The 15522-nt window shown below is 43.9% G+C and overlaps 1 protein-coding gene across 1 annotated transcript in view; it reads right to left on the minus strand.

The window, feature by feature from the left end:
* The window catches only part of sptbn5 (spectrin, beta, non-erythrocytic 5), a 48055-nt gene that overhangs the window by 18058 nt on the left and 14475 nt on the right, over nucleotides 1-15522 (minus strand). Inside the window, exons 18-53 of the mRNA XM_027278753.1 lie at nucleotides 15219-15355; nucleotides 14881-15093; nucleotides 14644-14796; nucleotides 14370-14500; nucleotides 13995-14246; nucleotides 12673-12748; nucleotides 12000-12211; nucleotides 11617-11866; nucleotides 11373-11512; nucleotides 10707-10806; nucleotides 10148-10318; nucleotides 9894-10058; nucleotides 9511-9600; nucleotides 9248-9384; nucleotides 8929-9115; nucleotides 8642-8751; nucleotides 8444-8534; nucleotides 7803-7919; nucleotides 7286-7443; nucleotides 6166-6298; nucleotides 5791-5936; nucleotides 5483-5597; nucleotides 5295-5405; nucleotides 4235-4414; nucleotides 3945-4148; nucleotides 3718-3867; nucleotides 3528-3632; nucleotides 3111-3299; nucleotides 2720-2875; nucleotides 2186-2377; nucleotides 2008-2103; nucleotides 1504-1625; nucleotides 1319-1433; nucleotides 1112-1225; nucleotides 397-518; nucleotides 67-229 (exon numbers count right to left, since the gene is read on the minus strand). Coding sequence (XP_027134554.1) covers nucleotides 67-229; nucleotides 397-518; nucleotides 1112-1225; nucleotides 1319-1433; nucleotides 1504-1625; nucleotides 2008-2103; nucleotides 2186-2377; nucleotides 2720-2875; nucleotides 3111-3299; nucleotides 3528-3632; nucleotides 3718-3867; nucleotides 3945-4148; nucleotides 4235-4414; nucleotides 5295-5405; nucleotides 5483-5597; nucleotides 5791-5936; nucleotides 6166-6298; nucleotides 7286-7443; nucleotides 7803-7919; nucleotides 8444-8534; nucleotides 8642-8751; nucleotides 8929-9115; nucleotides 9248-9384; nucleotides 9511-9600; nucleotides 9894-10058; nucleotides 10148-10318; nucleotides 10707-10806; nucleotides 11373-11512; nucleotides 11617-11866; nucleotides 12000-12211; nucleotides 12673-12748; nucleotides 13995-14246; nucleotides 14370-14500; nucleotides 14644-14796; nucleotides 14881-15093; nucleotides 15219-15355 — 5303 coding nt within the window. The remainder of the gene's footprint in view (nucleotides 1-66; nucleotides 230-396; nucleotides 519-1111; nucleotides 1226-1318; nucleotides 1434-1503; nucleotides 1626-2007; nucleotides 2104-2185; nucleotides 2378-2719; nucleotides 2876-3110; nucleotides 3300-3527; nucleotides 3633-3717; nucleotides 3868-3944; nucleotides 4149-4234; nucleotides 4415-5294; nucleotides 5406-5482; nucleotides 5598-5790; nucleotides 5937-6165; nucleotides 6299-7285; nucleotides 7444-7802; nucleotides 7920-8443; nucleotides 8535-8641; nucleotides 8752-8928; nucleotides 9116-9247; nucleotides 9385-9510; nucleotides 9601-9893; nucleotides 10059-10147; nucleotides 10319-10706; nucleotides 10807-11372; nucleotides 11513-11616; nucleotides 11867-11999; nucleotides 12212-12672; nucleotides 12749-13994; nucleotides 14247-14369; nucleotides 14501-14643; nucleotides 14797-14880; nucleotides 15094-15218; nucleotides 15356-15522) is intronic.

Consider the following 15522-nt stretch of genomic DNA (forward strand, 5'->3'; position numbering starts at 1 on the left):
CTGATCGACTGTATTAACCAAGTGAAACAGAAGTACAACATACAGAGATGGTACAGGACGACTCACCTTCCAGTCCTGATGCTCGACAATGAGCCAGTCGGCCTCGGCTCTAGTCTTTGGAAGGCCTTTCCCTGTCATCTCACTGCTCTGCTTGACAGTCCAATCAAGCAGAAGGCGCTGGTTGGCTTTGAACAGCTGCAGCTGGTGGGCCTCCTGCAGCTTCTCCTTCCTGAACAAGCAGCAGTCATGTTTCCATTCAAATATATTTCAAATTTTAACCGAATTTCAATTAATGTGGCAAAAGAAAATGCAAATTAATGCTTGTTTCCATCCATTGCCGTTATGTGAATATTAGGAGTTGTTTCACGAGATAAGCAGTAGTTTAAGCTCCCTCACCTGAGTTTCACCTCCTTGTCCAGAGTTTTCAGAGCTTGCTGGACCTCCTTCTGTTTGTTCTTCAGCTTGTCGCTCATCACTGATCGAGCCTTCAGGTGATCTGAGACTTCCTTCTCTAGAGCCTGAGTAGACAAGAGAGGGAGGGCAGTCTTGACTACCAGCTCTTTGTCTCTCATTCATTAACGATTAACGATGAGTTCCGCCCAGTGTCCCATAACCCTCTACATCACACTATGTAGTCCCAGTGTTTACTTTAGACAAGATTACATAACTGTAGCCTGGTTTAATGGAAACATTTCAAGTTGCAACTATGACTTTAGAACTTCACACACAGATCTCCAGGATTTGAACTAATTTCTCTCAAACAACAACTATGCGTCCAAGAGGACAAACATTATATGTGGCTTTTATTTAAGACTCTTTTATTTAATTTTTTTATTTATATGCTTTAACTGGGCCAGAAATATTAAAATTAGCAATCATTATTATTCAGATGACATCCACATTTACTTTCCTGTCTCCCTGAAAATACAAATGAACAAATCTGATGAATCAATGATTGGATGAGTCTGAACATCCTCCAGCTAAACTGTGTTTTTAGTGAAATAGAAGAAACGCTGAGATTTATTCAGACTTGTCTTGTCTCTGAAAACCAAAACTGAACAGGAATCTGGTGTAATTATGGACCTATGTTTAAACAAGCTCTCCAACTCACCTTTGATCTCTCCTGGATGACCCTGGCCTCTCTCTCTGTTTCCTCGTGGCGTCTGATCAGGTTCTCTACGCTGTCCACATCAAACCCACAATCCTGACCCTGCAGCAGCAGCATCTACAGAGACAGAGGACCAGGTCAAGACAACATCAACCTGTATGTAAGTCTCAGCAGAAGATCTGATGTGTAGTTTTAAGGTAGATGACTGACCTTCTTGTTTGCTCTGTCTCTGACCTCCTCCAGCTCTCTAATGAGGGCGTGGACCACTAGTGCCCCCTCCAGCTTTTTCTTGTAATTGTTCAGATCTCCATGAAACTTGCTCCACCTGAATTATATGAGATATTGAGTGTCAAATTCAGAAAACAGCACAAAGAAGTGAGAATAAATGTGTTTACCTGTCATTGAGCTGCTGTCTCCTCTGTCTAACAGTAACCAGTTCATCAGCACTCTGTCTCTTCTCCAGTTTGGCTGCCAGTCTGTTGATGGCTTTGATGTGAGCATCATCCATTGTCACATCCTACAGATTAAGCACACCTTCAGTATATTTATATACTGTGTATACCTAAAAACACCATGGGATCCCTACGGGGGAGTTGGAAAACAATGCTGGAGAAGTTTGGACTACCTTGTTTGAGATTGATAGCACCATGACAAAGTCCAGATAAGCAGCAGAAAACGGATGGATGATATTACATTTAGAGAGATAATTTAAGAGGTAACTGGTGGAATTGATGTGACATATTCTCACATTCAAAGAAAGCAAGCAAGAGAAGCAAACATCAGTCTGTCTTCTTGATTTTAAACATTTAGCTGACTTATCCTATGCAAAGTACAGTCACGCCGTAACATGTGACTCTTCATTACAGGACAAACAGAAGGCCACCACAGTGCTCCCTCACCCCATCTCCAGTTCCCCTGAACTCGCTGAGTTTCTTCAGCAGCTGAACTCCATGTTCATAATCCTTCCCAACATCTCCAACATTAACCATGACCTCCTGCAACACAGACAGGTAACAAACACAAGTTAAACACTGTAAACACCCAACCAACCAACCCATCCTCCAACCCATCTCATACCTTGTGTCTGATCCAGGCCTCCACCTCTTCGACTTTCTGCAGGAACTCCAGGAAGTCTCTGTTATCTTCCAGAGCTTTCCCTCGGATGGCCATGGCCTTCTTCAGCTCCTCCCAGTGGAGTTCCAGGGTGGCTGCACTCCTCTTAATCTCCTTGGACTTCGGGTGGTGAAGGGAGACCAGCTCCTCTCCAGCCTGGAGGAACAGAACAAGGAGAGAGGGTCTGCAGGATGACATCTGAGATGTTTTAAATTGATGATTTTTACCTTATCTGATTTCACTGAATCATGTTAACGAATCTGATTCTTTGAGAACTCATCATCATTACTCTATTTCATTCATGTATTCACATGACTGGCCATTGGCACACTCTCAAATCTTGTATCATTCGATGTTTCATTTTATTTCTTCATGTGGAGTCTCCTCTCACTTAATTTCATCAAATCTTGTGTATCAAATGTCATCTTCCTCTATCTTGTAATACCTTTTTGCTTCATCTAATCGCCTGATTTCATGTTTCATGTCATCAGATCTTACCAGCAGTACGGTTCTGATGATCTCGCTGTGAGCCAGGATCTCAGCCTCAAACACTTGATGTTTCTGGAGAAGCTTCATCTTGGCCTGCAGATTACTGAGGTCAGGTTTACCATCCTCCACCATTTTCTGCATGCGCTCGGACACCCATTCTTCAGCCTGACACACAGACAGGAAATCACTTTCAACAGACAGTCGTTCTGAACAGACTGTAGCTAAACCAGAAAAACTTTCTCAAAAATGAACCACAAACTGTTGGATTGAAACACATTTGTTCAGCGGTGTCAGTAAATTGTAAAATGGTCAGGTTTTATGAATTTAAACAATAAAAATGAAGAACATCCTCGACAATATTGTCACACAGATGAAATTCTGTGATTGACTCGTTGGTTACCTCGCCAACATCTCTGTTGAAGATGCACAGCATCCTGGAAAGCTCCAGCTCCTCCCTGCGTTTGGCAGACAGCTCTTTGATCCTGTCACGTCGCTTGAGCATGGCCTTGAGTTTGGATTTGACCCGTCCGCTCTTCTCTCTGCTCAGCTGCTTCCTCAGCCGCTCTGCCAGCTCCTTCAGAGACGACAGCTGTACCAAACGGAGGGAAGGGAAGGGAAGGTTTGAATGAACAGAGCAACACCTTGCTTTGGGCCAGCACAGTGCACAGTCTTTATGAGAAAATGCTAATCAGTTGCAGTCGAAGTAAAGTTATCACATTTTTGTTTTGCTATTCAACAATGAAAAACTATTTTGAGATTAACTGTAGTGCAGCATCATATCCTAGTGCAGTGAAAGAAATTAAACACAGAAGCAGACCTTGTCCTCCTGTGAGCTGAGCAGCTTCTCAAAAGCTTCATGGCGTTTGATCAAACCCTCCGTCTCATCAACTGTGTTTCCCAGGGTGCTGTTTTTCAGCAGGATCTGTGGCGATATTACCAGTGATCAGACTCTGGTTGGGTTGTGATGTTTCTCTTTTCTCTGGAGAACAAACACAGAATGGATGTACCTCCTGCGAGCTGGACATTTTGTCTATGTTGTTCATGTCTCTGTAGAAGACCTGCTCCAGGTGGACAATTTCCAACCAGCTTTGTTTCTTGTTCCACTGCTCCTCCAGCTTATCTCGCTCCGCCTGCAGGGCCTCCAGCTTCTCAGACACCTGAAGAACCACAAAGAAACAGTTAAACAGCTCTGACACCAGGCTGTACAGAAACAGCCAGTAATTTGAAATCTCACCTCCTTCCTGTTGGTCCTGTCCTGTATCTGCAGCTCCTCTCCCATGTCCAGAGCCTGCTGGTAGGTCTCCTGCCTGGCTTCCATCTCAGCCCACAGCTGCTGGTGCTGGACCAGCTGTAGATCAGCCGTCGCTACGTCGCTGATGCTCTCCTCAGCAGCCATGGCGCTGATCAGTTGGCTGCACCACAGGAAGTAATCCTGCGCCTGGAGAGCACAGAGACTCATGGGTAAGATCTGAGAAGCATGATGGGATTATCAACGATGTTCAATTGTCTGTCATCTGTCTTCACCGTGTTAAGGAACAGGTATCTCTGGCATGCCAACTTTAGCTCCTCATCCCTCTGCTCTGCGTGTTGTCGGAGATCCTCCCACTGCTCAATCACTTCCTGCTGCACTTCCTCCAGGCGGCGCTTCAGCTGAGGCGTGCAGAGGTCCAGGATGGTGTCGACAGCATCCAGCTGCTCCTTTAACTGCAACATAGATACAAATATACATCACACAACATGTAGTGTGTGATCGTCCACGAGCATCTTTACAGGACTCACACTGACCGGAGGAAGCTGTTCAATTTCACAATAAAAGTCAATTTTATCCTAAATAAAACTCTATTTGTCTCTCTGAACCAAAATTAAAATCACCATCACAGTTTACTTCTCGTAAACTGTGATGGTGATTTAATTTAAATTTTTTTAATGTCCTTAAAACACAGATGTTTATCTATGTATTTATGCATCTTTCAATCAAGATTTTAGTTGCCTGTCAGACAGCACACGTGGTTACAGCACGCACACTGGAATTGTAATGAATGGCATGAAGAAGTGCTTGTATTGTACTACGTAGTAGTTTAGCATGCGTATAGAGCAAGTGTGTTACAAACCATATAGTGTGCTTCAAAATGTATTGGGAGTCAAAGGTCACTCCATTGTATTTGGTCAAACATAATGTTTAGTCTTAGTTTGTAAACTCTGATCCGCTAAACCAAAATGGCGGCAGGAGGCTTTAAAGCAGAGACTTACAGCTCTGAAATTTTGTGTCAAGGCCTTGAATTTGGGCCCAAGAAGTGTTGCAGAATTATAAGAAGTCCTGAATCAGGCCCCAATGGTACCGATAACGGTATAGAGGCAGTGGGAAATCACCCTCAGAGGGTGGAGACTGAGATTGTAAGTTATGGCGCTGAAACCAGAAGCACACCGGACGTGTCGTACAGACAGGACTGGAAGTGAGCGGGATGTGACGACGTGAGAAGTCAATGTGGTAAAACTGCTGCCTGCCATGTGAAAACTGTGTGTGTTTTTAATATCTGTATTACAACATGAACATGAACGCTCTCGTCTCTTAGCGTATCTGTACCTGTTGCTCCGTGATAGCCAACTCATGGAGCAGAGCTTCATGTTTCCTCAGCTGTGACATCACTCCCCGCAAATCTTTGGCCACATCGTCAGGAATGCTCTTCTGTCGCTCCTACAGTGAGAGGGAGAGACTTCAACATACATGCACTGTATGTGCGTGTGGATGTGATGTGTTGACAGACACCGTACCTGGATAAGAGTCAGCGAGTCAGCCAGGTCTTGGTAAAAGCGGTGACATTCCTCGGCTCTCTGCAGCTGCTCCTGACGCTCAATGGCCACGCCCATCAAATCCTCCCAGCATGCACTGCAAAAAAAAAAAAAAAAGAAGTGAGAATTTACACAATGAAGAAAGAAGGACAATGAATAACGTGTGAGACAGAAGTCAAAAACAATGTGGCGAGTGTGGAAATAAGAACAAGAAAATGAATGTGGGAATAATCGAACTAACAAGATGACTGGTCACTGACTCAGGTGTGTGTACACCTGTATATATATACCTGAGCTCCTGCAGTGTCTCTCTGACTGCAGAGCTCTGGGGATGTTTGTTGCGGATCAGTCGAGCAGCCAGGTCATTGCAACTCTGCAGTCTCTCCTCTCCAACCTCCAGCTGCTTCAGGAAACCTTCAAACTTCCCACGAAGCAACTGAAACATCCATCAAAGAATATTGTTACTTTACTGTAAGCTTTACCGTCTTTACTGAATCTTTTTAGGTAAAAAGGACAGAGCACGTTTTTATCACCAGTATGACCCTCTCTGTAATGGAGACACTTTTAAAATGACTTATCTTCATCTTTGACATGCTCTTCTGTCACTTATAAGCACATATATACACGGATAACAATGTATCTGCTGATCTGTAGGCAGATGTAACCTGAACATGCTGGTAGTCGTTGCCCAGGTCCTGAGACTCTGCCGTCTGTCTCTGCTGGTTCATCCAGTCTGCCAGCTCTGATGACTCTCGTCTGAACTCGTGGAGATGGAGGACTTCCTTTAACCTCTGACCCCTGACAGGAGACACATGGACAGTTAGACACGCAGACAGGTTTAGTAAGAGAATTAGGCTATAGCGCCCTCTTTCCTTCACAGTAATTTTTCTCTGATGATGCCCAGGCAACCTTAAATCTTCAACAAGTGTCACAAGAGCGGTAACAGTTGGCTGTGACCTACAGCTCATGGAGGCAGTTAACAGCAAGGCTCAAGTTATAGCATCGATTTTACACCAAATAAACCGGTGGAATTTTGTCAAAGCTCTGAGAACAGTTGGAGAACCCCCTTTTCTTTTTAGTGTGCCACAGACAGTATAAAGAATGGACGCATCACCCAAAGGTTGGACCGTTGTTAAAGCTCAGTGTTGTGGCTCTAATCACCACCACATTAGCTGCACTGTCTCTTCCGATTCCTGGCTAATCTTAAAACTGGCAGAAACGTGGCTCATCAGTGGACATGAGGTGGGCTGAATGATGCCTCGGTCCTTAAATAAGCCTTCTGTAACAGCACCTACCTGTCAGTCAAAGTGTCCACACTGTTAATTCTGCATAACTTTAAGTCTTAATATAATGTGAACAGGTGAGTTGTATATAAATTCACCCTCAGTACAGTTGTCATGAACGGGGAAATTAGCTATAGAGACCAAAACTGTTTTTTGTACCAGGCTGCAAACATTTAAATAAATGTTTATTTCTGCTGTGAAGTTGGACTGGTCTGAGGAACTGCAGTTTTTGGCTTCACTTCACAGCCATGGAGGTTGTCACTTAGTCTTTACTTGCAAGAGCTGAGAACACTCTCAGCTCTTCAAACATTGTTTTTTGAAACACATACTCTTCCAGCACAAGAGGAACCTTGAGTGATGCAAGTATACATGTATTGGTTGAACACATGCATCACCAGCAACTGCCATTTTAAAATCCTATTCACACAAACACGGACTGGACCGTCGTACCTCCTTAGAGGTACTACTATAGAGCAATACAATAGTATAAATCAGTATTTACCTGAGAGCAGCCTGGTGCTGCAGCTCCTGGTTCAGACTGCTGAGACGACTGTAGGGTCTGCTGAGCTCCTCCAGCCTCCAGTTCTGAACTGCCTGCTCTACCTGCTCTCCTAACTTCTCCACCTCCACCTCCAGCACTTCCAGCTGGCCTTCAACCACCTACAGCAAAGGAATCTTTAGAATACTGTTCAGATACATTTTGCTGCTACATTTTCCGATCACACATTCTGAGAGTTAAAACGTTTGGAAAACTTTATTTGGATTGTCCGCCTACAGATAGTTAATAGAATATTTGTAACATTTTAAAAGCTTATTGGTTGAGATTCAGCAATCATGAACTGCCACATATACTCTCCATATTGTGTGTTCAATATATGCAAAAGATGCAGGATAAATACTTGCAGCACACCTGCAAATATCCACAGATTTCAGTTTCACTTTGAGGAGTTCCACAGGGAACGACCTGAGGTCCGCATTTGTTTTGGTTAAGTACAGACCTCTAAGTGTGTGTGTTGTACCTGGTGTTTGGTGATGAGACTCTGTGTGGCCAGCTGGTCTTTGCCGTAATCGTCAGTGTTCACCAAACCGAGTGTCTCGTTCAGCCTGGACTCTAGCTCTGAGCAGTCCAACAGCAGCTGGAGATGGTTCACAATCAGAGAAAATTCAGCACAAAATGTTTCTAAAGCTGGACCAGTCCAACCATTCTCTCTCTGTTAGTTTAGTTTCGTATCTGTAGTATTAAGTGATTTCATTTAGCTTATTAGGCAGACTTAGTTAAGTATGTGGAAAATCTAATGTCAGATTCAGACTACACAATATTTCTTTTTGTTAAGACGGTCACTGTGTCCGATTAGAAGATTATAGAGTCAGAAATTCTTGCCATGACACGGCCGAGAGACATGAAACGAAAAAGAATATAAACAAACATGGCACCTGATGTGCAAACACCCATTTTTCTGTCGGGACATCATGGGGCATTGGCTGTGATGCACTGCACTGAATAAAACCATTAACTCTTGCAGCGGACACCCATTTTCATTGCAGACACTCGGGCTGCGATCAGACTAATATCATACAGTCTGAAGCAAGCATTGGACATTCACTTTGCTGCATCATGCTCTTCCACTTCAAATAATAATGACATCATTGTCCCTCTCACTTGTTCCCTGGTGATGGCCTTGCTCAGGTGAGCTGCTCTACTGTTGCACGCCTCCTCTAGCTCCTCCCACTCCCTACTCAGGTGGCTGCATCTGAAAAAAAAAATCATGCATTCATTTATCAAGGAAACAGGAAATTCTGACATGAAATGCATAGGAAACAAAAACACAGTCAACCCTAAAGACATAAGCAGTGGCACCTCTGAAGCACTTCCTCTCCTTCTGATTTGCTGGATTTGGCCAGGCCCCTCCCCTTCTGCAGGACATGGTTCAGGTGTTTTCGGTGGGCAGTCACTTCCACCTGCAACTCCTAAGTGAACACACACAGGAGTGGCATGAATAAACAAGTATTTCTTTAGCTATTAGTTTGATTTATAAATTATCTCAATATGTCACAAACCTATTTTTCACCATTGTTATCTCACTCAGAGCCGTTTAGTTGAAAAGTTGACTTTTTATAAGTAATAACCTGTAATCCAGCTGGTACCTTGTGTTTCTGCATGAGGCTGATGGCTCCAGCTAGAGACTTGTCGTATCCTGTAGATCCAGAGGCGGGAACATGTTCAGAGATCCAGCTGAGCTCCAGGTCCACGTCATGATAAAACCCAAACAGCAGCACTGACGCCTCCAGCTGAGCTCGGCGCCGGTCCAGAGGCTTCTGGAGAGACTTGAACCTGCGGCACAAAGCTTGAAGTTAATTGACGAAGTTAATCTGGAAACTTTGTACATGGCAGACAACATTTTACAGCAGTCCATCCACTAACTGTTAACAAAAATTCAGTTTGCAGACTGAAGAGTCGACTCACAGAGTGAGGTAGGTGTCGGTCTCCTGGAGGATCCTCTGTGAGTCGAAGTGATTGGAGGCGAGGTGTTTGGCCCTGCTAATGATGGAGTTAATCTTCTCCGCCAGCTCCTTGGCTTCCTGCTCCAGCTGCTGATGCTCCTTCACACAGAAACACAGCAGTTACTGCCTGCTAACAGGCTTAACCTAGACTGGACCAACATGGATCCCATATAAAAGGACTACAGCTGTTTCAGCATTAGCCTCATGCAGCCTCAGTGACCTCACCTTCAGAAGCTGACGGCAGGAGCGGAGGTCGTGACCTTTGGCGGCATTGTTCAGCATCCACTGAATGGCCTCAATCTTCAGTTTGGCATCCTGAGGAAGGATGAACGATATTAACTAAGCTAACACAGGAAACTTAATTAGAAATGTAATTGAGATGTTTTAATGCGAAAACGTCAAAACCTACCTAGAGTTAAACTCTGAAATAATGCATTTGTTTTCTGTTCATAACAGGCTGAACGTAGGAGGTCAAAGTTAATCACAAAGTCAATTAGGTGTCAGAAAATACAGTTAGGATCAGTCAGTAGTAACGACTTTGTGATAAGACAACAAGTCAGTCAATCCAGTCAGTGATTTAACAGTCAGTAATTGACTCAGGGTTTTACCTGCAGCAGCTCCATCAGCTGCTCCTGCTGCCCCGCCTGTCTCAGTTTGTCTCCTCTGTCGGCCATCTTGTCCTGAAGCCTACTCCAGCGGCTGCTGAGCTGAGAGGACTTCTTCTTGATGCTCTTACTGTTGTAGTGCTCTTCATCAACCATCTCCTGCCCCAGCTGATTACATAATGTGGCAGGTCAGTAAAGTCAAGCAGCTGAAGAACTCTTCTCCGCATTGGACTGGGAACCAGTGAGCGGCAGTTTACCTGAACCAGTTTGTCCAGCCAGACCTGGTTAGCCTGCATCTCCTTTTCTGCCGCCTCGTGTTTCTTCAGTTTTCGGAGGATGTTGGTGGGGTCTCTGTAAGACTCGTCCTCCGCCACTTTAAACTTCTCCTCCATCCACAGCAGCAGCTCGTCTGAATCTCTCTGGAACTCCTGCAGCACCAAACATCAGGGAAGCTAATGAAACACTGCCTGAGACTGATTGCATTAATATTAAATACGAGGATATGACATTATTTTGAGTTTACAGGACTGTATATTATTTGTTGAAGAGGACAAACAGTATACTGATTTAGCTCTTTTTGAGCCGGTGTTGGAACTACAAAGGTTTGTAGGGTCATAAAAATCTAATGGGTTCATCCTCTGGAAATCAGGAAATGTCATCAGAATCGTTGATTGAAATGTTTACTGTGTACAACTTGAAAAACTGTCAAGTTCAACATCAAGTATTCCACCACACTGAGGCATCAGGGCCACCATCAGGACAAAACGTACACACAGATAAGGGGTCTTTATATCAACAACAGACTTGGTATGTTACCTGAAATTTCTTTGAGGCCAGCAGGAGACTCCTCCTCTGCCTGCTGCTCTCTTTCAACCTCTTGTTGGCCTTCTGGATGCTCCTGCTCCTCTCCTTGATGCTGAAACATAAAATGATTTAATCCAAATCACTGATAGGTAGGTTTATTATGTTATATGACTTTAATAGTCCCAAAGTGAGGAAATTCTCTTTTGCAAATTGCAGGTCGATGCACAAGGTAGATTACTCACAAATAGAAAGTATATAGAAAAAGTAATGCTGAAGGAAGTCATGAAGTCACGTCACCAGTTTTTCTGTCCCTCTCCATGCTTCCCCCTCCCCAGCAGATGATTGGCATTAGCATTATGAGCCTCTGATGATGTTTTAAAAAGTGTCCTGAATTACATTTTTACTTACATTAATATATTTTAAATGTTACTATTGTTCTGCATGTTCATACATACTCTCAGTTTTGAAATTTCATTCATATATTCTGTTTTTAGGGTGACTTTGTAACAGATATGTGCATCTGCATATTGCCCAGCTTCCAAACATACTTTCTGTGTGAGCCTCATTCCTCCAATAAAGATTCTCATGTTTTAGCTTGTACTAAAGGTCTCTTAGGTCTGTGGTCTCCATCCTTAATGTTTTCTGTGTGGCTGCGACACTTCTGCTGTGTCCTCTTACTGTTTTGCAGCATAGTGTTTTTGGTTGATGAGCTCCTGGCTGCGTTCAGTGAAATGACCGACTTGTTGATCCAAAGCTTTCAGGAGACCCTCCAGCTCGTCTTGTCGGCCCAGCAGACTGTGGACACTGTCCACTGAGTCCTGCATGAGTAAACAAACATATCATATCAAAATATGTGTAATTTATGCTGTTTCAAACATCTTGGTCTAATGTGCAGAGATGGATCATGAAAACAGATCCTCACTCCAACATCTTTGACCCTGAGTCGGGCTTCATGTCCAGACAGTGCCGCCTCAATCCGGTCCCCTTCCTGGTTCAGCTTCTGGAGCTCCACCTCCTGTTCTAAAAGGACCTTCCTACTGGTCCACATCTTGTCAAGCTTGGACCAATCAGCATAAAGTTTGTCCAATGTTTGTTGGATGTCGACACCCCCAATCTTCCCATCAGATGAGCCCTGCTGAAAAGATTTTCCCAGCTTCTCCATCTCCTTCAGCCTGAAAGCACAAACATGGTGGACGTATTCAGCCTACACAGTTCATGCATTTTGAGTATTTTAGTTTTAACTTTTCATCCACAAATCAAATTTGACTTTCCTGAAACTCTGTTTTCTGACAAAGCAGTTCTTACCTTCTCCTCTGCTCCTCCATCTCCAGCCGGAGCTCCTGGTGTTGCTCCAGCAGGGCGACAGCTGAGGCCACGTCAGTAGCCGTCTCCTCCTGCAGGAGGTGGTCCTGAACTGAGCCAGCCCAGCGCTGCAGCTCTTTGGCCTGCTGCTGGAAGCTCTGCAGCCTGCGGGCTTCCTCCAAGACTCGCTGTCTGTCACCCGCTTGATGTTTCAACTGAAAAATCCACAAGAGAGAGCATGAACGAGAGCCGGTTTGACTATTAACTGCAAGGTTTTAATTTCTTCAGTTCTTTTTTTAGGCCAAATACCTTTTATTGTCATTATTATGGGACAAAAACAAAAACACTGACTAGAGACTTCAATCGTGATAGATAGAGAGATAAACAAATGATAATAAGACCATAGTAGATACATCTAACATACGTGTTTGTGTTTATGAGAGAAATATTTTATTTAAATATTTATATTGTAAATGCTTGCGTACTAATATTTACAGACCTCTAAGTGTGTACGATCTCAATTCTCACCATGAGCTAAATGTCAATGGACAATTTAATTTGACACATACATTAAATATTAATCTAAGAACTAACTAACTAGACGATAAATAGAACAAACGAAAGTCTGAACAGATCTCTGTTACTGCTGTCAGACTATGATGAACTGAACTCAGACCTGATTCAGCAGAGCCTCCAGACCTCGGACCTCCTCAGAGATGGCTGCGCTCTCTGCTGGACTGCAGTCCTGCTTCCTGTAAATCAGGAAATAACATCATGGAGCAGAAAACAAAGTTAAGATGAAAGAGACAGAACCAGCTGGGTGATTTTAAACATTTTAGTTTTTGAAGTCTACCTGTGTGGAAAAGAGGTGAAGAAGCGTGTGCAGGCAGGTTGGAACGGGTGGAGAAAAGTGTAAGGTGTGATGTGTGATAGAAGAGTTTCAGCTAAAATGAAAAGAAAGGTGTACAAAACTGTGGTGAGACCAGCGATGTTGTTTGGTCTAGAGACAGTGCCACTGAGGAAAAGACAGGAGGCAGAGCTGGAGGTAGCAGAGATGAAGATGATGAGGTTCTCTTTGGGAGTGACCAAGATGGATAGGATCAGGAATGAGTACATCAGAGGGACAGCACATGTTAGAGGTTTTGGAGATAAAGTCAGAGAGGCCAGACTGAGATGGTTCGGACATGTCCAGAAGAGAGATAGTGAATATATTGGTAGAAGGATGCTGAGTTTTGAACTGCCAGACAGGAGGCCTAGAGGAAGACCAAAGAGGAGGTTTATGGATGTAGTTAAAGAGGACATGAAGGTAGTTGGTGTGAGAGAAGAGGATGCAAAAGACAGGGTTAGATGGAGGCAACTGATTCGCTGTGGCGGCCCCTGAAGGGAAAATCCAAAATGAGAAGAAGAAGAAGAAGTCTACCTGATGCATTTCTAACCAGAGCTGTGAAAATGTCTTAATCGTACCAGGAAACATTTAGTTTATGTGGACATTGTGTGAAGTAAAGAGTCCTAAAAATCAATCAGTCAATTTTTGTACTTTTGGCTCCCCAAGTTGCAATTTTTTATGTTTTGTTTTACAACATAAAACCCCACTTATGAATTTGGCTAAATAGGACTACCGGGTCGTCAGGACATTAAACATCACAAATCCAAATACTTAGCAATATTTTATAATATATTTAGCAGTGGTGACGTCGTCATGTGACTGAGGTGTAGTTCATTTATAGCCTGACGCAGCTCTTTACTTTTGGTGATTCCATTTATACTTCAAAATTCATAAAAGTCTATTTATGAGGATATGGTGTTAATGAACATGTGAAACTGTTCACTACAGAGCTTTTTCTGCAATAATATAAAATCCCACTGGCTCTTTGTTGAGGGGAATAAAACAAATATACATGTGTATATGTATGTGTAATTTTGATGTTTTTAAGCTGGGTTCTGAAAGGATTTATTCAGACAAATGATGTAACTAATAATTCTAAATCGGAAACATACATCTTGGCAACACTCTTCAGGTAGGCGATCTTGGCCTCCAGGGTCTGGATGTCTCTGATGGCTTGAGCCTGGTTCTTCTCCTCAGCCTGCAGGGTGAAGGAGCTGCAGCCCACGTCCACGGTGTCGAACCCGGACAGCTGGTCCTGCAGCTGAGCTTTAGCCTCCTCACAGCTCTGCAGGAAGGACTGCACGTCTGCGGTGCTCAGCAGCTCGTGTGCTTTTTCCTCTTTCAGCCGCTGGATCTGATCCCACCTTCAGACACCAGGAACAGGAGACCAGACCCGGATCAACTCGTGGCTGTTGCAAACTGAGGCTCTCCTCACAGTCTGATCACTGACATATTAGATATCAGATCAAAAGATATCTGGAGCTTACCTGCTGGAAACCTTCCTCTGTCTGTCCTTGATCTCTCTGTGTTTACTGTGTCGGCTCTTCACCAGCTCTTCCGCCATTCTGATTATGTCATCCAACTGACCCCGCCCACTTGCCAACTCAGTCAGGAAGTTCTAGGACAGGAAATCAGCGTCAATACAGGGTAAATCTAAACCATTAAAATTTAACTATGACAATCAAGTTTTGATTTGACTTCATGTGATTTTAATTTCTCCTTCAGCTATAAAGAATTCATGACAATCATTTAAATCTTCACCTCGTATTTGGCCTGGACCACTCCCAGGTTGTCGGCATCAATACTGAAGGTGTTCAGGACGTTCTCCTTGTCCTCCATCCACGACTCAAACTCCTGGCAGCTATTGGAGAATCGATGCAGACGCAGCGTCTCCTCCAGGCTCCTCAACTTCAACTGCAAACACAACGATTTAAATACTTCCATCATCATATAAACTCCAGTGTTATCAAACTACATTTCCCATCCTGTCCCTGTCACCTTGACCAGTTTGTACAGGGAGTTGTAGTCCTGGTCCAGGCTGGCCTGCGTGCCCTCCACAGTGTCTCTCTGGTACTGTGGGTCTGGCAGCGTTGTTGTCTGAATCTCAGCTGTGCCACGACGCATTGAGCGGCTGCGCCTCGGGCGACTTAGCTTCCTGATAGGACTTTCTGTCACGCCATTGGTGGAGGCGGGTGGCATGGGGGGAGGAGCCTAAGCAGAGTGACGAAGAAGGAGGACTTTAGGTACTGACTGACAACATTAGACTAATTATTGATCTAAAAAGGCTCATCTTAACAGACAAGACTGATTCAAATGTTATTGATTATTGATCATACAGTGGCTGGCATCAGCATCAGGTAGGTTTTGGGGATGAGCTGCTGGTTTCCTTGGCTGTCTCTGGCCAGAACTCTGTCTCCATCTGACTCAGTGCTGATGATGGTTAGAACCTCATTACGATCCCACGGAAACTGACCTGAAAATGAGTTTGGCTCAGATTATATTTATCATTTAACCTGAGGTTACTTTTCCTGCAGGTCTCATTTTAAAACACAAAGAAAAACAGGGCTGGAAAATGACTTTATTAACCAGGCTCAGCATCCTGTATGGACATAATGACAGACACTAAAAGACTGAAGAGCA

Source organism: Larimichthys crocea, chromosome V (genome assembly GCF_000972845.2).
Source record: "Larimichthys crocea isolate SSNF chromosome V, L_crocea_2.0, whole genome shotgun sequence".
Taxonomy (NCBI): domain Eukaryota; kingdom Metazoa; phylum Chordata; class Actinopteri; family Sciaenidae; genus Larimichthys; species Larimichthys crocea.